The sequence below is a fragment of the Mustela nigripes genome, chromosome 1, assembly GCF_022355385.1.
Source record: "Mustela nigripes isolate SB6536 chromosome 1, MUSNIG.SB6536, whole genome shotgun sequence".
NCBI classification, from domain to species: Eukaryota; Metazoa; Chordata; class Mammalia; order Carnivora; family Mustelidae; genus Mustela; species Mustela nigripes.
Window position 1 is genome coordinate 46,206,945 of NC_081557.1, and position 27,047 is coordinate 46,233,991.

General features: G+C 36.5%; 1 protein-coding gene and 1 pseudogene across 1 annotated transcript; both read left to right on the forward strand.

Moving 5' to 3' along the window:
- Nucleotides 1-78: 78 nt before the first annotated feature.
- LOC132014540 (olfactory receptor 51V1-like) lies at nucleotides 79-9,240 on the forward strand (annotated as a pseudogene).
- Nucleotides 9,241-23,564: 14,324 nt separating this feature from the next.
- LOC132014658 (olfactory receptor 52P1-like) lies at nucleotides 23,565-24,560 on the forward strand. Its single transcript, XM_059395543.1, has one exon. It carries the CDS (start codon nucleotides 23,565-23,567, stop codon nucleotides 24,558-24,560), a length of 996 nt encoding a protein of 331 aa, XP_059251526.1.
- The last annotated feature ends 2,487 nt before the right edge of the window (nucleotides 24,561-27,047 follow it).

The following is a 27,047-nucleotide window of genomic DNA, read 5'->3' on the forward strand; positions in this document are numbered from 1 at the left end:
TTTACTCTGAAACAAACTACATTATGCCTACATGTGAAACCTCCTTGTTATTAGATCATTACCCTATCAGAGGAATCCATGTCCATATACACAATCTCACTGTCACCTTCTATTTCAATGCTATATACTAAAAATAACAGAGAAAAAAATGATTTCTGGCATGTGAAGGTATAATAATGAAGTTTAAGTACACCAAGTAGAAAAAGAAAACACATTTGAGTTTTTGCATTTGAAACCTGGTGAATTAAAAAAAAAAAATAAAAAAAAAATAAAACCTGGTGAATTAAATTGCAAATCACTGCCACGGGCTATAAGATTAACCTCTGCCTGTTACATAAAACACTCAGTCACTTGGAGAATTCATTTCTCAGTCATGTTGTCCATTCTGAAATGTTGTTTTTGCTGCCTTAAAAAAGAACAACTGTCACTCACAGTAGAGATGGTCGCGCCAATCTTGAAAATGGATCTTGTTCTTCCTCCTTTTGTCCCAGTGGCAGGGCCATTCTAGGAGAAGCAAAATTTATGCAGGTCTGGGAATCACTAGATTAAAGCCTGAACCCCAGGAGGGGCTGAGAGTGAGTGAATTACAGGGCTGTGTTCCTTTGGGGTAATGAAGGCAAACCCCGAGGCAGTGTTTGCAGGGCAGACTCTCCACTCCACCAAATTCTGAATAGTCTCACGAGTGCATGTTTGCAATTACAATTCTCCTGTCCAGGGAGATTTGGAGTAAATGTCAGACAGAGAGATCAAGAAATGTCTTGTAGCTTGCTCCCTCCCTAATGAGTCCTTACATGTTTTTTGAAGGGCAGCAGATATATTCTATAGAAAACAGCCTATTGTTATTAACAGTTACAACAGTTACAACTTTTCCTTCTTTTTTTGATAACATGACTTCACTATTCAAAGACTTCATGTGCTAGCAAATAAAACATTCTTCAAAGTCAATAGTTTTGTGTAAGGTTGATAATTATTATAAGCTGCTTGAAATCTGAGTCTCTACTTTGATAATAGCAATTACACCAAACACTTTTTTTTAGCATTTAAATTGCAGTAGGAATTTTAGCATTATTTAATTCTCAGAATTAGAGTATGTCTGTTATCTATTTAAATTTCTAGAATTACTGAACACACATATCTTTTATTTTAATGTCAGTAGATAAAAAATGTGCTTATAAACCAGGCTTTCTGGTTTGGAAGCCCTTCTCCAACACCTGTGAGTACTCTGTCCCTGGGCAGGATACTTAGCTTCATCTAAAGTGGGGATGATGACATTACTTCATAGGATTGTCCTGACAATTAAGTTAGATGAAATTGTAAAACATTTAGAATCACGAAAGACATAAAGCAAACACTTAATACAAGTAAATTATAATTGTTTCCATTTCAGAGATGAAGAAACTGAGGTTAGAGTGGCATTCTTTAATATGTTATCCATGAGCCACCAGGGCCTATTTTGTACTTGGAATGTGGCAAGCCAAATTGAGATGTTAAGTAAGTACAAATTACAGACCAGATGAAAGACTTAGTTGGGAAAGAATGGTTTAAAATGTCTCTTCAAAAATGTTTATATTGACTACATATTGACATAATATTTTAGATATAGTAGGCTAAATAAAACTTAACATGGGTTTTACCACTCAGTTTTACTTAGAATCTAAAACTACATAATGACACGTGGTTAGAGATATATACTGGAAACTTCCTGAAGATCACATAGCTATGGCATTTAATAATGTTCCAATTACTTAAATGTGAGTCTTTGGACCTAACTGCATAATCTTTCTACCTTAGAAAACAATTTTAAAATATTTATTGTTGAAAATGTTTAATTCATCCAACCTGATCATTTTCAATGTATTAAAAAACTCTGGTTTTGATACTACACTTGATCTTAGCCAAAAGGACTAGAAGCAAATGTAATGGTCTGAAGGGGCATGTGCACCTGAATGTTTATAGCAGCAATGTCCACAACTGCCAAACTTTGGAAAGAACCTAGATGTCCATCAACAGATGAATGGATACAGAAAATGTGGTATATATACACAATGAAATACTATGCAGCCATCAAAAGAAATGAAATCTTGCCATTTGTAACAATGTGGGTGGAGCTAGAGGGTATTATGCTGAGCAAAATAAGTCAATCAGAGAAAGACAGTTATCAATGATCTCCCTGATATGAATAATTTGAGAAGCAAAGTGGGGAGTTTGAGCAGTAGTGAAGGAAAAAATGAAACAAGATGGGATTGGGAAGGAAACAAACCATAAGAGACTCTTAATCTCACAAAACAAAATGAGGGTTGCTGGAGGGAGGGGACTTGGGAGAGGGTGGTGGGGTTATGGACATTGGGGAGGGTATGTGCTATGGTGAGTGCTGTGAAGTGTGTAAGTCTGACTATGCACAGATCTGTACCCCTGGGGTAAATAATACATTATATGTTAATTTTTAAAACAGAAAAAAAAATCTCTAGTTTAGGAACACTACACTACAGAAACTGTGGAGAGACTTTGATTTCCTTTAATGTTGCGGAATAAATATTTGAACTTCCCTCTGGGATAAACACTTAGAAATACTGGATACACATTTAAGTAAAACCTTTTTTAATTTCCAGAAGCCAAGATTTAAAAGGTAAATGAAATCCACAAGAATATATGCCACAAATCACATTGTTTGCTTATACTAACAATATTAGCAATGCAGAAACTGTGATTCATATTAACTACACAAGACTCATGTCCCCACACTCATTTCAGAAATATAGGAAAGATGTTGAAGATATTAGAACTGAGCTCCCATGTAGAACCAAAATACTGAACAGATACAATTCAGAAAAATTAAGGGAAGAAAAGTTATCTTTTTCTCAGGAAAATCATTCTTAACTTTTTTCATCCTTCTTTCATCTTCATTTCTTCTGTTTTCTGGCAATTTTGAAATAATATATAACCTGTGAGAAAAAAGAGACCCACAGGGGCAAAGCAAAGTACAGTTTAAACACTGAATAGAGAGGGTTTCTTCCCTACATATTTAAAAGTTTTGGAATAAGACTCAAATAGACTTCATATTTGGTAGTAAAACATGCTATAATTAAAACCTATGCAATTAAAAAAATCAGTTCTAAGACGGAATTCTATAGCCATAAACACCAGCATTAAGAAACTAGTATTTCTAATAAACAATTTCACTTTTTGCCTCAAGAAACTAGAAACATGTGTCTGTTGGCCATCTGGATGTCTTCTTTGCAGAAATGTCTGTTCATGTCCTCTGCCCATTTCTTGATTGGATTATTTGTTCTTTGGGTGTTGAGTTTGCTAAGTTCTTTATAGATTTTGGACACTAGTCCAAATATCTGATATGTCGTTTGCAAATATCTTCTCCCATTCTGTCAGTTGTCTTTCGATTTTGTTAACTGTTTCCTTTGCTGTGCAAAAGCTTTTGATCTTGATGAAATCCCAATAGTTCATTTTTACCCTTGCTTCCCTTGCCTTTGGCGATGTTCCTAGGAAGATGTTGCTGCGGCTGAGGTGGAAGAGGTTGCTGCCGTGTTCTCCTCAAGGATTTTGATGGATTCCTTTCACACATTGAGATCCTTCATCCATTTTGAGTCTATTTTCGTGTGTGGTGTAAGGAAATGGTCCAATTTCATTTTTCTGCATGTGGCTGTCCAATTTTCCCAGCACCATTTATTGAAGAGGCTGTCTTTTTTCCATTGGACATTCTTTCCTGCTTTGTCAAAGATTAGTTGACCATAGAGTTGAGGGTCTATTTCTGGGCTCTCTATTCTGTTCCATTGATCTATGTGTCTGTTTTTGTGCCAGTACCATGCTGTCTTGATGATGACAGCTTTGTAATAGAGCTTGAAGTCCGGAATTGTGATGCCACCAACTTTGGCTTTCTTTCTCAATATCCCTTTGGCTATTCGAGGTCTTTTCTGGTTCCATATAAATTTTAGAATTATCTGTTCCATTTCTTTGAAAAAGATGGATGGTACTTTGATAGGAATTGCATTAAATGTGTAGATTGCTTTAAGTAGCATAGACATTTTCACAATATTTATTCTTCCAATCTAGGAGCATGGAACATTTTTCCATTTCATTGTGTCTTCCTCAATTTCTTTCATGAATACTTTATAGTTTTCTGAGTATAGATTCTGTGCCTCTTTGGTTAGGTTTATTCCTAGGTATCTTATGGTTTGGGGTGTAATTGTAAATGGGATGGACTCCTTAATTTCTCTTTCTTCTGTCTTGTTGTTGGTGTAGAGAAATGCAACTGATTTCTGTGTATTGATTTTATATCCTGACACTTTACTGAATTCCTGTATAAGTTCTAGCAATTTTGGAGTGGATTCTTTTGGGTTTTCCACATATAGTATCATATCATCTGCGAAGAGTGATAATTTGACTTCTTCTTTGCCGATTTGGATGCCTTTAATTTCCTTTTGTTGTCTGATTGCTGAGGCTAGACACATGAAAAAGTGCTCCATATCACTCGGCATCAGGGAAATACAAGTCAAAACCACAATGAGATATCACCTCACACCAGTCAGAATGGCTAAAATCAACAAGTCAGGAAATGACAGATGCTGGCGAGGATGCGGAGAAAGGGGAACCCTCCTACACTGTTGGTGGGAATGCAAGCTGGTGCGGCCACTCTGGAAAACAGCATGGAGGTTCTTCAAAATGTTGAAAATAGAACTGCCCTATGGCCCAGCAATTGCACTACTGGGTATTTACCCTAAAGATACAAACGTAGTATTCCAAAGGGGCACGTGCACCTGAATGTCTATAGCAGCAATGTCCACAATAGCCAAACTATGGAAAGAACCTAGATGTCCATCAACAGATGAATGGATCAAGAAGATGTGGTATATATACACAATGGAATACTATGCAGCCATCAAAAGAAATGAAATCTTGCCATTTGCGACAACATGGATGGAACTAGAACGTATCATGCTTAGCGAAATAAGTCAAGCAGAGAAAGACAACTATCATATGATCTCCCTGATATGAGGAAGTGATGATGCAACATGGGGGCTTAAGTGGGTAGGAGAAGAATCAATGAAACAAGATGGGATTGGGAGGGAGACAAACCATAAGTGACTCTTAATCTTACAAAACAAACTGAGGGTTGCTGGGGGAAGGGGAGTTGGGAATAGGGGGGGTGGGGTTATGGACATTGGGGAGGGTATGTGCTTTGCTGAGTGCTGTGAAGTGTGTAAACCTGGCGATTCACAGACCTGTATCCCTGGGGATAAAAATACATGTTTATAAAAAAATAAAATATTAAAAAAAAAAAAGAAATCATGTTTCTCAAATAAAATTTAATACCATTGGAAAAAAAAAAGAATCTAGAAACTGAACAAACTAAGCCCAAGCTGACAGGAAGGAAGAAAGAAAGAAGGAAGAATGAGCAAAAATCATAGCAGAAAGAAATGAAATGGAGATGAAAAATATGTAGAAATGAGCAATTAAACTAAGCAATTTTTGTAAAAGATAAACAAAATTTACAAACTTTTAGCTAGACTATGAAGAACATAAGAGGAGACTCAAGTGAATAAAATCATAAATAGATGAGACATTACCACTGATACCAGAGAAACACAAAAAATAATGAGAGACTTCTACAGACATTATACACCAACAAGCTGGATAACGTAGAAGAAAAGGATAAATTCCCTAAAACATAAAACTTACAAAGACTGAATCATGAAGAAATAGAAAATTTGAACAGACCAATGATGAATAAAGAGGTTGAATCAGTAATCCATCATTGCACACAGAAAAGCCCAGGATCAGATGTGATGGTGAACTCTACTAAATATTTAAAAAAGAATTAATGCCAACCCTCTCAAACTCTTTCAAAAGCTTGAAGAGGAAGGAACACCTCCAGACTCATTTTACAAGGCCAACATAATCCTAATACCAAACCTAGATTAATACACTACAAGAAAAGAAACTATAGACCAATAGTTCTGATGAATACATTTGAAAAAATTCTTGATAAAATATTAGCACTCTGAACACACAAAGCAGGAAGAGTATATTAAAAAAGCATACATCAAGATTCAGTGGCATTTATCCCTGGGATGAAAGAATAAGTCAACATATGCAAATTAATAACTGTGATACAACACATTAATATAATAAAGGACAAAATCATATAATCATCTCAGTAGAGGCAGAAAAAGCATTTGACAAAATATATCATCCTTTCATGATAAGAACTCTCAATATATTGAGTATAAAAGAAACATACCTCAACATAATAAAGGCCATATATGACAAACCCATGGCCAATATTATATTCAACAGCAAAAAGTTTGAGATTTTCTTCTAAGATCAGAAATAAGACAATTGTGCCCATTCTCCCTACTTCTATTCTACATAATTGGAAATCCTAGACAGAGCAATCAGACAAGAAAAGGCAGAAAAGGCATCCCAATAAGAAATGATGAAGTAAAATTGTCTTTGTTGGCAGATATTATGTTATATAGAGAATATCCTGATGATGACACAGAAACAAAAGAAGCAAACAAACAGAAAAAAAACAGCTAGAATTAATCAATAAATTCAGTTAAGTTACAGGACATAGCAAAACATCTGAAAAAGAAATAAGGACATCAATCCATTTACATTAGCATAGAAACAATAAAATACTTAAAAATAAATTTAACTGTGCGTTAGCTAATGTTATGGCGGTAATCATTTTGAAATATGTAAAATATCAAGACAACATGTTGTGCACCTCAAATTTACACAATGCTATGAGTCCACTCTACCTCAGTAAAGCCGACAGGAGCTGGAGAGAAGCTCTATTGAGAAAATTAGTGATTGCTGAGAATCAGTTGCTCACAAAGACTGGAAAGTCTCCAGAGCAACAGAAGAAACAGAGTATCTACCTTGTGGTAGCTGGTGAGAGTTGAAAGCCTGGTTTGTGAAGGAAGGCAGTATGATAGAGGATCTTAAACTCACTGATGATCTTGCAGAAAGCAAATAGAACTGATAAATGAGATACTCTTAGTGTAAATTTAAAGATTAGAGAGAACTCCTGAAACCTTTAAACCTCATGCTTTATGAAAGCAACAGGCATTGAAGTGATCCCAATGAAATTGAAGACAGAGAGATGAGTAGTTCAAAGCATGTGCCTTGGAGTCAGCCGGCAAGGATTTCAAATCTTCACTACAGTGTGACTTTAGCAAGCTGCTTAATCTCTCTTGAACTCAATGTAGTCATCTATAACGAGGGCTCACAATAGTGCCCACTACGTAGGGTTTGTGTGGTATTATCTACTTCACAACTGAAGTATAACTAACGTACAGTGTTATATTAGTTTCTGTAATAGTTTTTAATAGTTTTAAAACAGTGTTTGAACTTTAAATGGAGTATGTGTCTGTTAAATAAAACAAGTGCATTCCCCATGGCTAATTCCAGATTGCAGGCAGATGATGACTATTTTGAACATTCCCTTTGAAATGTGAACAGAATATCTCTAGGGACATGCGGTCCATTTATATCCATATCTTTCCTGATGTTATATACTACGGCCCTCCAGCTCTCTCTTGGTATAAGCACTTACAAAGATACAATCTACTTTCTTCAGAGCAGAGAAACAAATGTATCTTGGAGTTTTTGCAATTGAGTTGAGACTTGAGCAGTAATTGGCAGATAGAAGAGAAAGCTGGAATCACTGGTTGTATGAAGAGACAGACTGAACAGCATTCAAAAGATGAAGAATAACTTTTTACAAATACTCTGAAAGATTAGTAGACATCTGGAAAGTCAAAATTTATCATAATTGCTAGTTGCTTGAGAAAAGACAAAATCTATTTAGGATCACTTTTTCCTTCATCTACGCTCCGTATTTTTCTAGGTAGAAATAAAACAAGATTCCTAAATGTCGAGGGGTACTTGGATAACAGATGTGAACAACAATAAATGTGACTTTTTAATTTAAAGAATTCTGTAATACATACATACACCACTTTTGCTCGGATTGATCCTATATGAGAATACAAGTTGTATGAAAGTTACCTAGCAAATGGACACCAACATTGACTCATAGAGAAAATACCTCACATCATCCATGCTTGCTTTTCCACCTTACAGCACCAATTCCTCAACATTTCTCCTAACAGGCTTCCCTGGCCCGGAACGGGAATGAATACCCTTGGCTCTCCATCCTTTCCTCCTGTATCTATGCTATGGTACTCTCAGGGAACTGCGTGGTGCTGCATGTGATTCAGACAGAGCCGAGCCTGCATCAGCCCATGTTCTACTTCCTGGTCATGCTGGCCTTCACTGACCTGTGCATGGGGCTGTCCACAGTACGGACAGTGCTAGGGATCTTGTGGGGACTCAGTCAGGAAGTCAGCCTGGATGCCTGCATTGCCCAAACTTATTTCATCCATCTGTCTCTCAGAGTCTGGAGTTCTTCTGGCCATGGCTTTTGATCGCTTTACAGCAGTCTATAATCCTCTGAGGTATACGTCCATACTAACCAGTGCCAGAATCATTAAGATTGGGCTCGGGGGACACCTGGGTGGCTCATTGGGTTAAGGCCTCTGCCTTCGGCTCAGGTCATGATCCTGGGGTCCTGGGATCAAGCCCCGCATCGGGCTCTCTGCTCAGCCGGGAGCCTGCTTCCTCCTCTCTCTGCCTGCCTCTCTGCCTACTTGTGACCTCTCTCTCTCTGTCAAAAATAATAATAATAATAATAATAATAATAATAATAATAATTGGGCTGGGAATTTGGGTTAGGAGTTTTGCATTCATCCTTGCTCCCATAATCCGCCTCAAGTTTTTCACTATTGCCATTCCCACATCCTCTCCCACTCTCTCTGCCTGCACCAGGACCTACTTCGGCTCGCCTGCTCTGATATCCGCTTCAACAGCTTCTATGCCTTGGCTCTGGTGATCTGCACACTGTTTTTGGATGCAGTGCTCATTCTGGTCTCCTACATCTTGATCCTGCACTCAGTATTGACTATTGCATCCCGGGAGGAGCGATTCAAGTCCTTACAGACCTGTGTCTCCCACATCTGTGCAGTTCTAGTTTTCTATATCCCAATCATTGGTCTGACTATGGTGCACCATTTTGGTAAACACCTGTCTCCTGCGGTCCATGTCCTCATGGGCAACACCTACATCATCTTCCCACCGCTGATGAACCCTATCATCTACAGTGTGAAGACCCAACAGATCCATGGCAGAATTCAGAAGTGGTTCTCCATGAAGAGGGAGTGAAGCACTTTAGATTACAGAGACGCAAGTGGTTTACATGTAGAAAATTTCAGGCGGGGAGAGGGGAGGAATATATTTTATTAATAAAGTTAAAAATAAGGCAATTGAAAACTGAGACTTATAGGATATGCCATGACTTGAAGGATTTGTAAGTATCAAAAATGGTAATCAAGGGGCACTTGGGTGGCTCAGTGGGTTAAAGCCTCTGCCTTTGGCTCAGGTCATGGTCCCTGGGTCCTGGGATCAAGCTCCCCATCCAGCTCCCTGCTCAGCAGGGAGCATGCTTCCCTTCCTGTATCTCTCTGCCTGCCTCTCTGCCTGCTTGTGATCTCTATCTGTCAAATAAATAAATAAAATCTTTTAAAAAAATGGTAATCAATAGTAATCAAACCCAAGTTTGAAGCTCTGATAGTAGAGTCATTTGTCACATTTCATTATCATTTCTGCCTATAAAAAGTAATATTCACAATTATCCAGAAAAGTTTAACTTGAAAAGAATACCTACAAAAAAGCCATCCAAACACACAGTGTACATTCATCCCCGGAGGTACAATTTTATCACCACTTTCTATGGTTGCCTTGATCAATGTAGACATTACAGTTGGTTTCCAACGTTAAGTGATGTTTTCAGACTGGTTTGTAGTTTGATGTAGAGTCATTCCAAGGCATCATCATCCTTGTCTTCACATTAATTTGTCAACAGACAACTCTGTTTCCTGCTTCTCAGAAGAATTTCTATCACTTTTTTTTTAACATATCTCTAAATAACTACCAACCTGACAATCTTATTTGAGTCTTACAGAAATTCATATCCTTTACTGTGTAGAATAAATGTTTCACTGATCTGCTTTATAGGAATTTCTTTTATCTTTTCTAGATTTGATAAATATCAGCAAGGCAAAAACTTTTCTTTTTTTGTAGGGGCTTTCCTACTGATGGCAAACCATGTTTACTTAATAATTAATGTGAGGTCAGATAACTAGCCACTTGGGAAAGTAACCTAGTCTATACTGGTAGCTATGTAAAATTGTCATTCTTGAGGATCTTTAAGAGAGAGGATACTGTTATCTTTTTTAATCTGTAGCAACAACTTATCTTCATCATTCTCATCCTATTCACCAAATTAGGAAAAATACTCCTGCATATGGGCTAGATAGAGCTGATCTTTACTACTTTGTGGAACTCTGTCCATAAGCTTCTGAGAGCAAACTTGGTAAGTAGTTCATCTCCTTATAAGATTCCTTTGGAGTCTTTATATTTTGGGAACTCAAGATTTGAACAAATCATGAATGGTGCAGTGGATTGAAAATAAAAATAACTTGCAATCTTCAAAGGTAATATGGCATTGGGTTTACAATATTACATTTGCCCTTTTTCCTACTTCCCATTAAAATACATCTAAATGTGTATCAAATGTAGATTTCACAACAACTCAAAAATAAGGAAAAATTGTTAAATGATTAAAAGCTTGTAAGTAATTTCCATAATGTAAATGAGGCTACATTGTAAACAAATCTGGTTTAAAACATATAATGGATTATTCGTGCCTCTTTGTGAACTGAAAAGAATCACCAGTCTGAATCTATTTAAGAAGTAATTTTTTCCCATTCAACTTATAATCAAAGAGATGGAGTTTAAAACAGCAATGATTATGTAAAAAAAAGATTTTTCATAGGGTTTTGTCCTAATTTTCTTTAAAGTATGGAAAAAGTCAAGAACTTTCATTATATGTTAATAATTTAATGTTATTTCTTAATTAGTCAATGAGATGAATTTAAAAATTAATTAAAATGTTCATATGAGATGGAAGAAAATAATGTTCATAGTGACTTCAAACTGACTCTAAATGTTATATTCAGTAATTTCTTTTCTAACAATTTGTTAAAATTATAAGCGTTAGGGGTGTCTGGGTGTCTCCGTGTCTCAGGCAGTTGAGTGTTTGCCTCTCTTTCCACTCAGGTCATGATCTTTGGGTTTTAGGGTCAGGCTCCCTGCTCGAGATTCTCTCTTCTGCTCTCTGTCCCTCCCCCACCCAGGGCGCAAGTGGGTGTCCCTTCTCACTGTTCTCACTCACTCTCTCCCTAAAAAAACAAAGGAAAAAAAAAATCATTAAAACTCAGGTAGTGGTTGTAAGGGCATACACCTGAAATAGAAATATGTTCCTACTGTACATAACTGTATCTGTTCTCCTAAAACATTTCCATAGTTTCACTGACTAAACAACAATATATTTAACTTCACAAATTTTTTATACTTTCTTAGAGAAGATTAAAAGAGAAATAAAAGAATTTAAAAACTACATTTCCAAGGGTGTTTGAGTGGCTCAGTTGGTTAAATCTCCAACTCATCATTTTAGCCCAGGTCATGATCTCAGGGTCCTGGATTGAGGCCTACGTTAGACTCCCCTCTAAGCGGAGAGTCTGCTTGAAGATTCTTTCTCTTTCTCTTTCTCTTTCTCTTTCTCTTCCTCTGCCCCTTTGCCAGCTTTAGAGAGAGATGCTCTAAAATAAATAAATAAATAAATAAATCTTTAAAAAAATACATTTCAAGGAAAGCTTGGGAGTAGTTTCTAAAATTAATAAAATACATATAAACCAACAATATTTTGTACAATAAGATATAAGAAAAAGGAACACCCACACCCACACATCTGAGTATAATAGAATCTTAAGTACAGAACTAACAGTAGATATATAGAAAAAATGAATACATTTAATGAATTTTAGGGCCATTTAAATTCTTTCAGAAAATAGAGATTATTTAATAATCATTTAGCAATTTTAGAGATAAATATATGCCTAATTTCTTTTTATTTCAAGTTTTTATTTAAATTTCAGTTAGCTAACATATAGTGCAACTTGAATTTCAGGTGTAGGATTTAGTGATTCACTACCCACATACAAACTAGGTGCTCACCACACTATGTCCATCACCTATTGACCTCATTCCCCTGCCCTATACCTAATTTCTTAACACAAACACAGTTGTTACAATATTCCAAAATTATTTATATTTATACCAATATCATACATATAAAACTAAAAATGTAAACTTAAGGAAAAACTGTTCTTTTAAAAAACATTTTTAAATAAGCTATTGGTTCCAGATATGGACAGAAAATGAGTTCATAAAATGAAAATCAGTAATTTGATACAAACACACATACACATATAGAGATACATAAAAACAGTAAGAAATATCCAACTCTTAAGCATTTGTAATTCAACACATGACAAAATTAGTTTACTCAAGCAAAATACATTGCAAATCAATATGATAAAAAAAAACAATATAAAGCAATAAAAACAATACAGAATTTAAATCGTCAGTATGTCTGGGTTGCTTAGTTGTTAAGCATCTGCCTTAGATTCAGGTCATGATCCTGGGGTGCTGGGATTAAGCCCTGCATTAGGCTCCCTGCTTGGTGGGGAGTCTGCTTCTCGCTCTCACACTTCCCCTGCTTGTGTTCCCTCTCTTGCCGTGTCTTTCTCTATCAGATAAATAAATAAAATTTTAAAAAAGAAATTAAAATAGTCAATAAATATTAAAATATGTTCAATTTCATTTAAAATTAAATAATCACAAAATTTAGAATAGTAGGTCAAATACAACTTTGTATTTGGTATACAACTGGAAACATAAAACATGGTTACCAGAATCCAGTGCTACTGAGGTTGTTAAGATACAGAGACTTGCATATGCTTTAATATGAATGTAAGTTAGCAAAAGATTTTTGGGGATAAATATTACACATATGAACAGTGAAATCTCTTATTTAGGTTAGATGGGGAGTTGTTAAAATGTTTACTGTCCTGTAATTTGCATACCTTTGGAAGTCATTAGCTAATATTTATTAATGTTATAAATCATCATGATGTACTCTTTATCTTAAAAGTTGCATATTAAATATTTCCCAAAAGTTTAACTAAATATTTGAATTAAATAAACTCGAAAGCTCACTTTTTTTTTTTTTTTCTTGGAGTCCTTCAATATTTCCATGATGACAAAATGGAAGAACAGAAAAAAAAATCAGAATAAGTCTTTAGGGACATTACAGAAACACTTTTAAACATCACTAAATCTTGGCTGAATGAATTTAAGATGAAACATTTTCCATAGGATAACTCAAGAAAGTGAGCTTAACTTTAAGTTTAGGAAATAATTTGTGGAGAGATGACCAAACTTTTCTCTCTGAGCTCTAAAGTATCTAACACCATAACCTTGGCAAATGAACACTGGTGAAAGGAATACCTTTAAAAATAGAGACAAGATTTTCTGTCATGGCAAACGCCACAGAGTATTTAGATTAGCTCACAGGCCTTTTGAGGCAAACTTTAATCCCTGTTTTCATTAGCTAAAGTTATGTCTCCATGGGAACTCTTTGGAGCAAGGTGGTTGTGGTCTAAATTAGTATAAGGAAAAATTCTAACTCCTTGAGGCTGACAACATAACCTCGTAGAATTACATAGTAACTTATGTGAAACCAAACTCAGATTTAGTATTATGATCAAGACCAACTTTTTTCAGTTAGAGTCATAATTGTCACAGAACATCCTAATTTCCTAAAACCACTTATTATTTATTCAAAATAATGTTAGTGCTATGGGCATAAAATTAGGCTATCACTTTTATTTCATAATAAAAATTCTTTATCTATCTATTATATTGCCAAAACAGATTTATTAATAATCAAATAGAAGTAGAAAAGGAATATTTGGAGGATGATGAAAGCAGAGATCAAGAAGATAAAAAAAAAAAAATCCATTATGTCAGTGGTTCCCAACCTGTGGGGTTCTGATTCCTGGAGAGCCATGGACTCACTGTAAACAGTATATAAGTTTCAAGCATTTACCAAGCATCTTTTATAGATTACTCAAATAAAATTTTACATGTGTATATGTGTTTTTCAGAGTATATAAATTCTATGATTAATAATGTGCAATTAATTCAATATTACGTTGTGACAACTATACTTTTCATCATGCATTTTTTTCAATATACAATTGCTAAAAGCAAAATTATCCTTATACAAGTAGATAAAAAGCTTGTCCAAAACACGTCCTTTTCCTTAAATAAGCTAGAAATTACTACTTTATGCAACTAAGTACATATGGCATGTTTTCTTTTTTTTTCCTTCAAGTTCTTATTTAAATTCTAGTTAATTAATATGTAGTATAATATTGGTTTCAAGAGTAGAATTTAGTACTCATTACTTACAGTGCTCATGACAATAAATGTCCTTTTTAATACCCATCACCCTGTTACCCAATCCCCCCCCCACCCCTCCATCAATCTTCAGTTTGTTCTCTATAGTTAAGAGTCTCTTATGCTTTGCCTACCTCTCTTTTGCCCCCTTCCTCCATGTCCACTTCTTTTGTTTCTTAAATTCTATATATGAGTGAAATCATATAGTATTTATCTTTCTTTGACTAACTTGTTTTACTTAGCATAATACACTCTAGTTACATCTAAGTCATTGCAAAAATGGCAAAATTTCATTCTTTTTGATGTCTGAGTAATATTTCTCTCTCTCTGTAAATTATTCTTCTTTACCCATTCATCAGTTGATGGGCATTTGGGCTCTTTCCATAGTATGGCTATTGTTGATGATGCTGCTATAAACACCAGGATGCATGTGCCCCCTTAAATCGTATTTTTGTATCCTTTGGGTAAATATCTAGTAGTGCAATTGCTAGGTTGTAGGGTAGCTCTATTTTTAACTTCATGACGAACCTCCATACTGTCTTTCAGAGTGGCTGTACCAGATTGCATTCTCACCAGTAGTATAAGAGTGTTCCCTTTTCTTGACATTCTTGTGTTTCCTGTGTTGTTACTTCTACACTTTCCAACTGGTGTGAGGTATCTCATCATGGTTTTGATTTGTATTTCCCTGATGATGAGTGATGAGCATCTCCCCATGCATCTGTTAACCATCTGTATGTTTTCTTTGGAAAAATGCCTATTCATGTCTTCTGCTCATTTTTTAACCGGATTATTTGTTTTTAGGGTGTTGTGTGTGATATGTTATTTATATATTTTGGATATTAACCCTTTATCAGATACGCCATTTACAAAGATCTTTTTCCATTCCATACGTTGTCTTTTAGTTTTGTTGATTATTTTCTTGCACTAAAATTTACTAACATGGCCCAAGACCCATAATTTTTCATTTCAGGGAACATTCATACTATTCCAAGATGGACAAGATGATATGGAAACGAATGTTGTGGAAAATATGAAAGAAGATTACTTCTATGCAATTTCAAGGTCATTTTGAAGTTAATGGCACTGGCTCTCTAATAGAAAAGAGAAATAAGAAGAAAGGGAAAGAAAGAATGAACTGTGTTCATTTTTAAGGAAAATTATAAAACTAGTGTTTAGAGGTTGAGATGGACCAGGCTGGAAAAAGCCAAGAGTTAGACATCACTCAGAAACCAAGGGGGAAAGGAAGGAAGGTGAGTGGCCAACACATACGTACAGGGTCATTATTCTAGATTTTCAGAGCTTAGGCAGGAAATGAGTCCAGAAAATAGATCTGTGGGATTAAAATCCAAGGGAAAAGGTGGGAAAAATGTTTAAAATGTTAAAAAATGTTAAAAATGTTAAAAGCAACAATTACAAAAATGGGCAAAATTTGGATGACTTTACATCAATATGGAGGATTTTTTTTTTTCCTCATGGAGAATATTAACAGGTAAGACCAAGGCAGAAGCCATTGACAGAATTTAGCATTAGTTTTAGGTTGGAATATGCAAGAAGCACCTTCAAGTCAACAAGAAAAACCCAAATTCAAGTTTTTAACTTTATGAAGAACCTCTGTACTGTATGAATAAAACCATACTAAATAAAAATAATCAATCAGTTAAATCAACTACTTTATGTGAGTGAAAAGGCACAAGTGTCTCTCCAGCATATGTTAGGACACTCAGACACATTAGCAATAAAAGAAATGCAGTGTCTGAAATATATGAAAACTTGCAGCATCACTTATTTAACATTTTAGAAAATATCAAAGATTTAAAATCCAGAGAAGTAAGAAATATAACGTATGAATTACTGACAGGAGGATAGAGAATACACATGAATCTGTGAGTACATATGAACCCCCATGAGCCTGGTGAGAAGAAATACAAAGTAACCACATATGCACATTGGGTCACAGTAAAATGGCACAAGGGAAAAGAATAATAAAATGGGGATCTGGAAATAGCATGAATTACTATTTATTCAGGCCTTATGATTTCTTGAGCTCAATAGGAATCACCAGACTGTCTACACTAAAGTCTTTCTCATTTATCTTCTTACAACATTCTCTGTGGGAAGATTAACAGTCCAGTGACATTGAGTACTATAGGTCTGTCTCTAAAAACTATTTCCCCAAATAGAAACAGATGAGCTTTATCCACAAACTCTGGGGAGTGACGGTGTTCTATGGATGCCCCAGTGTTATGTCTCTGCGTAATTCTGGCCTTTCTTGTTTACCTTCCATCTCCATATCTCTTGTGGATATAATCAAAGGACTTCTGGGCTTTCCTAAACCTGATGAGACCCTTGAACATCATAATATTACATTACAAGGCAGGCATGGCTACCATCTCGGTCCACAGAGGCCACAATGTCCCCGGAGTCACTGTGTCATACATTTTAAGGATTCCTGAATAAGTGACTTTATCTGGAAACTGCAATGGAAAACCATCATCTGAAGATTTGCAGAAAAAAACAATTCATGTTATTATATGAGGTATTATTATAGATCAATCAGATGGCAGTCAAGTTAGAAAAGATTATCTCTAGGTAGAGAAATGACAATGCATGTTTATAAGAGACATGATATTTGAGTAATGTGACTTGGTACTAGAGAAGGAAAGAAATATTCGTAGAGGTTAAAAACTGCACAATAAAATGAAATATATTTTTATTACCAGAATCTTAGAGTTTGAAAAACAGAAAGGGTTGAAGTAAGGCTAATCCCTGTAGCTATGATTTCCCCCAGGAGTGCTCAACACATAGGAATGTGGAAGAGCTGAAAAATAGAAGAAAAAGAAAGTGTCCTAGAGGAAGGTTTCCTGTCTCCTTTCAAAAGTCCTTCTAGCTGGACCAAGTATAAAATTGACCTGAGACAGAATAACAAGAAAAAAAAAAATGTTATAGTGTGCATATAGAGAATCTGCACAGACATGGGAGTTCCAGATCTAGTGACATAAAATGAGGTCTATATGGCATCCTGAACTAAAAGAGAAGGTGGACTGCAGAGGGAAAAAATGCAGTTCAGAGGGTGGAAAGAAGAGCAGATGTTTGCCCAACCGTATAGATGGGTCACTGAGATTATCTCTGCTAATTATTCTGGGAAAGACTCCCAATTTGGATTATTCAATGTACTTAAGAGAGGGACAAAGGTTTCTCTTGAGCCAGTAGGGTTTTTTATTTTTTCTTTTTTAAAAAATATTTTATTTTTTCATTTGACAGACAGAGATCACAAGCAGGCAGAGAGAGAGAGGGAAGCAGGCTCCCTGCTGAGCAGAAAGCCCGATGCAGAGCTTGATCCCAAGACCCTGGGATCATGACCTGAGCTGAAGGCAGAGGCTTTAACACACTGAGCCACGCAGGCACCCCAAGCCAGTAGGGTCTTGATAGCCTTCAGCTCAGAGTAACCTTCATGTTAAAATGGGGCAGCCTATCCTTGGTCCCTACAAAAACAGTGGAATAAGATACTTAGATATGCTAATTAGTAAAAGTTTGAAGTGATGTTCCACAAAATCTGTTCATCTAGAGAGAAGGGATTAATAATGCTAGGTGTTAGAGTATGGGAAAAGAATGTGAAATGCTATTCCCGTGATGCATTTTTTGGAATTTAGGTTTTCAAAGAAGCAACAGTTATAGATGATGATAGATGTGTGCGGGGTCATGTATAATGTAGTGAATTCATCTTTAGAGGCCAGTGGGTTAGAAAGGATCTAAATATAAATATTTCAAAGTCATCTATTAATATAATAGCAATGCAGGTGGAAATGTAAAGTACAAGCCATATGGCAAAGTTTTCAATGAATATGTGTGAGATCTACTAGTTATTTGTAGATGTCAAAGCTGCGGATGAAGAGTGTTTGAAGTGGGAGGTATGAAAGTGCAGTGAAATGAAAATTACCAGCCCAAGGGGAGAGGCTCCTGAACTCCAGATTATGACAATTTAAGAGAAGCATCTATGTAAGAAAGTGCTTTTCCTTTTTCCTTGCTTCTTTGCCCGTCTTTTTTTTTTTTTTTTTTTTTTTTTTAAGATGGAAAATGGGGTAAATTTTATGGGATGAAGCTGCAGCTGCAGATATGAGTTAAGTTTTCTGTCTTTTCTATGTCTTTTTTTCTTTTTGGGAAAAATAAATTGGCTTTATCTTTCAAAATACACAGAAGTCTTTCCCTCAAGCCCTCCGCCCAATCCCAGAAAGTTTAAGGGGCTGAAAATATATATATTTGGCACACATATATTGTTGCTTTCTACTATTTTAATATACTTGACTTCTTCCTTGAATGGTAGAAAAATTTGGAGTAATAATAGCTTCTGGAAAAATAGAAAGCCAAATATAGAATAACATATTATGTATTACCACATTCCTTTATGAACAGAAATAAGGATGGTTTGGACTTATGTCTGTCACTCAAAAACATAGTCATAAAATGCTGTTTTCCATGTCTTAAAATAATTCCCTGTGTACCCATTTAGAATTCAGCACATAGCTGTCCTCTGGACATAATGTTATACTTCTACACTGTACTGCTTTTTGAAAGGAAGCACAGTATTGATGAAAATTAAGAGAATGTAATCTTTGATTAAACTGGAGGAGGAATGTCTTTGTTGATGATGGGATATTTAGGGAGTGGTGGAACCACCACCTTCCCCATTTGCCAACATAGAACATAAGGGTCAAGGATAACTCTGAGATTTTTAGTTTAAATGTCTGTGTGACTGACTGCTATTGCCAGCAAATGAGATACAGGCAGATGGTAGGGGAGCTTTGAGGCAAATAGCAAATATTGCGTGGGATATCTTGAAGTGATATTATTTAAGACATGGTATAAACATGTTATATATAATAAAACAGATCACATAGAAAACATTGCATTCTCTCCTTGAACAATGCTCTCTCGAGTGGCAGATTGCCAGCAAGGGATTCTGCTAACTAACCCAGATGCACAAAGACTTCAGTGTATTTTGAAAGATAAAGCCAATTTATTTTTCCCAAAAAGAAAAAAAGACATAGAAAAGACAGAAAACTTAACTCATATCTGCAGGTGGCAGAAGGAACATTGTATCTGTATGTTTCAGAAACAGATGGAAAAACAGAACTATCAGGAAGCCAGAGGGTGTGAGCAGGCTTTCTGACTTCCAGGGCAATCTGTCTGCTAAATATAAGGTAATGAATGACCTTATTGACTTCATTCAAAATAGGCTGCTCTGCTCTTTGCGTTGTTTCACTTATAGCTCCTTTTGTTACACATTCTAATGCCCTTAAGAGAGCCTGGTCCCTCTATAAACTGAAGCTACTTAAAATCTTTCTCTTAGTATTTCCTCTTTTTTTTTTTTTTTTAAAGATTTTACGTACTTACTTGACAGAGAGAGAGAGAGAGAGAGAGAGTGCAGAGCGGGGGGTGGGGGCAGGGGCAGAGGAAAAGGGAGAAGCAGGCTCCCTGGTGAGCAAGGAACCCTACTTGAGGCTCAATCTCAGGACCCTGGGATCATAACCCAAGCCAAAGGCAGACATTTAACTGATTGAACCACCCAGGCGCCTTTTAGTAATATCTTATAAAGTACATTTACTGATGTCTATAGACCTACTTTTGTTAGTATTATGTATCACAAAGCAATTAAGCTTACTGGTTTGGGTCCGTGATCAAAGGAATGAGACTGACACAAAGCGAAAGTCAAGCAAAGCTTTATTTCATGCCAAGCATCAAAAATCAAACCGACCAGTCGGGGCTGTCTCTTACAAAGAGGCGACGATGACCAGGACACCGACCCCGATGACTCCCCTTACCCTACAACGACGCTCTCCTCTGTGCTGCTACCCCACAAGGCCACTGCCCAACGACAACGCTCCCAGCCGTGCTGCTCCCTGGCAAGGCTGCTCCACAGTGAGGCCCATGACGCTCCCCATGACCACGATGCTCCCCACGATCCCCACGCTCCTGAAGATGCAGCTCCGGATGCTCCCACGATGCTGCTCTGCTCCTGATGACCCTGACGCTCCCCACGTCCCCGACACTATCACTACTCCTCCCCTGCCTCATACACTAACCTTTATAGAGGTGGTTGAGTCCGGCTCACATACAGGTGGCCGATGAGATTGCAACACACAGGGAGAACTGCACAGTCAGGCTCGGTCAGCAATACGGGTGGCCAATTGAATTTCAATTCACCATAGCAAATATATGCGCACCCCACTGATTGGATGTCTCCATCCAGCTGGCCTGCCCCCCATATCAGGGGCCTGCAGACAAGTTCCTCAAGGAAGGGCAGGGTCAACCCAAGCTCACAATGAAATGGCTCCTTCTGGCCAACCAGGCCCTTACACTTACATTTTGTTCTATGTAATTTTTTTCTACCTAGAAATCATGTTTATGTTTCTAGGTGTATTATTTACTTGCGGCATACCTAGTTCTCTGACAATATCCTCTTGAATTTTTGGTTATCCCAAAATGAGAAAAAATCATGAAACATGGAAAAAACCTGTAAAGGTATCAAGTACTCTTTATATTAAACTTAAAAATCTTTTTTTTTTTTTTTTTAAAGATTTTATTTATTTATTTATTTGACAGAGAGAAATCACAAGTAGATGGAGAGGCAGACAGAGAGACAGAGGGAAGCAGGCTCCCTGCTGAGCAGAGAGCCCGATGCGGGACTCGATCCCAGCACCCTGAGATCATGACCTGAGCCGAAGGCAGCGGCCTAAACCACTGAGCCACCCAGGCGCCCCTTAAAAATCTTTTATAGTTTACATGTTCAATACTAGAAGTTTCTTGCCCCAAGTTCTTATGCTCCCGTTTTTGAAAGATATTTTCTCTGCATGTAGAATCTCAGATTGTCAATTTTTTTCTTCAAATATATGGTTTTGTTACCTTCTGAAGTTTATTGATTCTGATGAGAAAATAGCCATCATTTTTATTGCTGTTCCTTAAAATGAATGTTCCAATCACATTTATCATTGATTTTCAGTACTTTGATTATGATATGCCTAAGTGTGGCTTTCTTCATATTTTCCCCACTTTGGGGTTTGCTAAAATTGCTGCTTGTTTGATATCTTTCATCAAGTATGATCCATATCTATATCTGTATCTATATCTATATACCATTCTACCTGAGGTTATGGGGCTCACATCCAATGTGGCAATCCCTAACCTAACTCTGGCCCTTTGTATTTGGGATAATGTTTAAATTCTGAATTCTCCTGAAATATTTATAATGATTAACTCAAATTTGAATTCTCACTTTCTTATAAGGAAATATCTCAGATATTTATTCACATAGGTCCAGAGTAGCATATGCTTAAAAGGACAATATGCATATTACAAACAGAAAGTTCTTCCCTCACAGATATTATATGGACATTCAAACAAAGAGGTATTGTCAGTAGGAATATTTATTAATATTTATTGAACTTTCATATCAGTTGAGTTTAGGAGCAGATATTGGGGACAATTACAAATTTTAAAAAGGCATGTTATGAAGACTGGAGTGTGCATTCCAGAATTATGATATTAGGAGGAAATTTGATCCTCAGAAGAAGGTTTGAGGGCCACTACTAGACCAAAAGGACCAGATCAGTGAAAGATCATGAGAAGATGCTTGTGGCACTCAGACCTGGGAGACTGGATGGAAGTTGTTTTGTTCTTCCTTACCATTAGGCAATGGTGGTTGCAAAGCTAGGATCAAGGCCAGGAGTCAGAGGAGGCAGAATACCAAATGAACTTGCATTATTCCCATTAGCGGAAAATGTGTGTTGATAACATTGTTTCAATTATCTGAAAGGATGAAGAAATAAAATTTTCCAAAAAAAAAAAAAAAAGAAAGAAAGAAAGAAAATCTGAGGGCAAGTAACTTCTTTACTTTACATCTTTCCCCTATCATTTAAAACGTTAAATTAACTTTCATGTAAATCTTTTTTAAAATTGTGTATGGTGGATGTGTGGGTGACTCAGTTTGTTAATGAACTGCCTTCAGCTCAGGTCATGATCCTGGAGTCCTGGGATTGAGTCCTGCATTGGGCTCCCTGTGCAGAAGGGAGTCTGCTCCTCTCTCTGACCTCCCCTTCTTGTGCTTTCTCTCTCAAATAAATAAATAAAATCTTTTAAAAAGTGGTGTATGGTAACTTGATGAGATGTTGAATAAAGTTAACTTTCCTTGGATGGCGCTCCCCCCCAAAAAAAACAGTTTTTCCTTATTACTTGAAACATAGTATACACTTATTAAAATTGGATGGACTGAAAAATGTACTCATATAGGTACTTGCTTTTGAATTAAATAAAAAGTTGTGGAGATATAGCCATTGGAAAAAAAAAAAAACCTGTTTCCTGGAGAATGTTAATTTAAAACTCTATGGCAGATTCATGTTTTTCTACTGTTTTCAGTTGATATTCCTCACTTTTGATACATGCTTCTAACAACCTATCCTTCTGATTATCTTTAAGATCTTTTCTGAGATAAGAAAGCATTTTCCATGTGTTTATTATTTGTAATGTTCACAAGAATTTTGGCTATATTTAAGCTGCTTGGATTTCTTATTCTCTTATTCTGCATTCCTGACTATTTGTAGACTACCATGTTGTTAAGATTATAATTGCCTTTTACATAACCTACGAATTATTATATATATGCATGCATGGCACCTGTGTGTTTGTGTATGCCTGCATGTATTTGCATACTTGATCAAGAATTTTTTGAAAGGAGTGGCTTTTACCTTTTTTAAAGCAAAGTTGATGTCACACAATTCAGAAAACTCCTAGGCACAAAGAAGCAGAAATTTTATCATGACCTGTATAATTGGTAGATAATAAAAATGAAAGTGTAGACAAGAATAAGATTGAACAGAGAAGGGAAAATTTAAAAAGAACTTGATTCAAACTTTTTATTTTTAAATGAAGATCCTGAGGTTCATATTAGTGAAGTGATTGACCCAGCAGCTTCCAGAAGTTTCAGGGAAGAGTCAGCCCTTTAGATAGGCTATCTTAGTGTGCCTGGAGTCTCCATATAGTGAATCAATCTTTCTGTCAACCTGATTTTTGCCCATAGGGAACTAGCCTGTCTACTTTGCATCCAAGTTTGCAAACTTTCCAGTTTTAACATGGCAGACAATGCTACACATCACTACATCTCATCTTTTTTCCTGGTTGGTATTCCTGGTTTGCAAGCTTTTCATCGCTGGATTGGCATCCCTGTCTTCCTCCTGTTTGCCCTGGCCCTGCTGGGGAACAGCGTAATCATCATCACCGTCAAACTAGAACCAAGCCTCCACCAGCCTATGTATTTCTTCCTTTGCATGCTGGCAGGTAATGGCATGGCTCTTGCCTCTTCCACAACCCCTAAGATGCTTGGTATCTTCTGGTTGGATGCTCACAGGTTTGATTTTAGTATCTGCCTAGCACAAATGTATTTTATCCACACATTCTGCATAATGGAGTCAGCCCTCTTGGTTGCCATGGCCTTTGACCGCTATGTAGCTATTTGTATCCCACTGCGTTATACAACCATCCTGACACCACCAATGGTCATTAAAATGGGTCTTGCTGGTATGACCCGAGCTGCCTTTATGGTTTTGCCCTGTCCTCTTCTTATTAAAAGGCTACCATATTACACTAAATATGTCATCAACCATGCCTACTGTGAGCACATGGCTGTGGTGAAGTTGGCCAGTGCCAACACCCTCATTAACAGAGCATATGGAATCTCTGTGGCCCTTTCAGTGATGGTGTTGGACCTCGGGCTCATAGCCACATCCTATATCAAAATCCTCCAGGCAGTCTTCCGGCTGTCTTCCCAGAACGCCCGCTCGAAGGCACTGGGCACCTGTGCTGCACATGTCTGCACTATACTTGTGTCCTACACACCTGCGCTGTTTAGTTTCCTAACTCACCGCATTGGCAAGAAGGTACCTCCAAGCATTCATATAATTTTTGCAAGTTTGTATCTTTTGGTGCCTCCCACAGTCAATCCTCTGGTGTATGGTGTCAAGACCAAGCAAATTCGTGACCGAGTGGTTAATCTCTTCTTCCAAACAAGAAGATTTCTGAAAACTAAAATACGTAAATTTCAGTCCAAATTAGTAAAACATGATTATTGAAAGTTATGGCTACCCTGATGAGTAACAGAAAGTAGTCTCCATCTGTTCTTTCTGGGTTCTCCTTATGCCTTGCAGCAGGAAGAGTTGATGCTGTCCAGTTACATAAAAAGTTGGATTATATAAACTTCTGTTTTCAGTTGACTGAAATAAACTCAAATCAAATCATAATATGTCATATGGAAAACATTTAATATTTTCAACAATTTTATTATTTTCTATGTATTTTATCTCATTTTTAAAAATATTTATTTATTTATTTTTGAGAGAGTGCCTACAAACTGGAGGGCAGAGGGAGGGGGAAGAGAATCTCAAGCAGACTTTGTGTGAATGTGGAGCCTGAGAGGGACCCTGATCTCATGACCCTGAGATCATGACCTGAGCTGCAACCAAGAGTTGGACACTTAATTGACTGTGCTACCCAGGCACCCCAATATATTTTAATATGGAATTATTTCAAAGTTATTTATATCACATCTCCAAATGTGAAATAACCAAACAAGTATTGTCAAAATATAAAACTCTCAGTTAATTTGGTCAGGGGGGTGGGAATTAGTCTCTTTCTTTCAGCATAGTCAACATACTAGTTACATTAGTTTCAGGTGAGCGACATAAATATCCAACATCCCTCTACATTATGGTTTGCTCTCAAGTGTAGCATCTGCTGCACAGATACCATCTGTCACCATACAATGCTATTACATCATCCTTGACCGTATTTCCTGGGCAGAAGCTTCTATTCCCATGCTGCGTTCATTCCACACCTGGAAGCCTGTATCTCCCACTGTCCTTCACCCCTTTTGCCCATTGTCTCATCCTCCTTTCCACTGGCAACCACGGATTTGTTCTCTATTTATAGGTCTGATTCTGTCTTTTGTTCATTCATTTGTTTTGTTTTTTAGATTTACATGTGAGTGAAATCATACGGTATTTGTCTTTCTCAGTCTGGTCACTTTGATTCCCAAAAATACATTTACCAATTGATGATAACCAGAAGTTTTGTTTTTATTAACTAATATGTCTTTAAACAAACTTTAATTCTAGGATTCATTACCTAAAGTATGTATATATGAGCCATAACAGCAGCAAGCTGCCTGCAACCTAGACTTCTGATAAGGGAAATAATGACCTTTTATGGCTCACAACATATTCTGGAATAATTACATGATGACTTGTCATAATCATAACCAAGATAAATTTCTTTTAACAAACTAATAATTGGACAAAACACTGTGATTCTTATTAATCCCCAATTTGTCCATACATGTATTCAATTTAACACTAACTCAGTGGGCTTAAAAAGTAAAAATTAACAGGGCTTTTGGCCTCTTTCATCACACAGGACATTTGCAATTATTCCTGGGTGGGATAACCTCACCTGATTGAACAACATTCTGTTGTGGTTAAGAGTATGGTCTTTCATCTGGATGTTTGGGTTTAAAATCTGGCACCACTGCTTTTTCATTGTGCGTCTTTGGGTATGTTCTTTGGCTGGTACAAGCTTCAACTGTCTCATTTATAAAATAAGACATTATGAGAATTTAATTCAGATGAGTAATAAAAGATTAAATGAATCATCATAAAATGTACTCAGGCTAGTTTTTAAAACTTAGTATACATTGTAAACCGTTTAAGTGTTCATTTTAAACTGCTGATGATGAGAGATTATTTTCCAGATATCGTTGTCAATTATTAAATATGGGAAACCACTAATACACATAAGTCTATGTGTATGTAAGATGAGGAATACTTTAAAACAGGTAAAATAAAAATGAAGAAAAGTATTAAAAGCCTGAAAACAAAATTTTAAGTCTGAACAGAGAATACGACAAGCCTAGATCAATGACAAGGATAGGGTATTTGAAACAAATTTTCATATTTTGCAGTCTATCCCTCCATTCTGTCCAGGGTCCTAACCAGAATTCAAAGCTGACAATTACTGAATTCGAGTATTTAATTCCTGCAGTTGCAAAGAACAATAACTGAAAGTTGAAAATGACTACATAAGCAGCAGAACTGAGGTGGCAGAAGAGAGAATTAATCACATGAAGAGAGGCCAATTGAGATGATCCTCTTTGAGGAACAGAAATAGAAAAGAATGAAGACAATTAACAAAGCCTTAAGGACCTATAGGATACCCAAAAGTATACTGACATATACTGATGGGAGTTGTAAGAGAAGAGGAGAGAAAGAAAATTGGGAGTGGGGGGGGGGTCTTGAAAAAATAATAGCAGAAAATATCCCAAATTTAATGAAAAGCATTAATCTCTATATCCAAGACCTTGACAAATGCTACTAAGTATTAAAAAACAAAACAAAACAAAACACCAAGAAGTGAGATAAACTCAAAAATATTAATATATAGACACATCATGGGTGCCTGGGTGGCTCAGTGGGTTAAGCCACTGCCTTTGGCTCAGGTCATGATCTTGGGGTCCTGGGATCGAGCCCTGCATCAGGCTCTCTGCTTAGCAGGGAGCCTGATTCCTC

What these genes read in the sequence shown, in the direction of transcription:
- LOC132014658 (XM_059395543.1), top strand. Translation starts at nt 23,565, where the DNA reads ATGGCAGACAATGCTACACATCACTACATCTCATCTTTTTTCCTGGTT.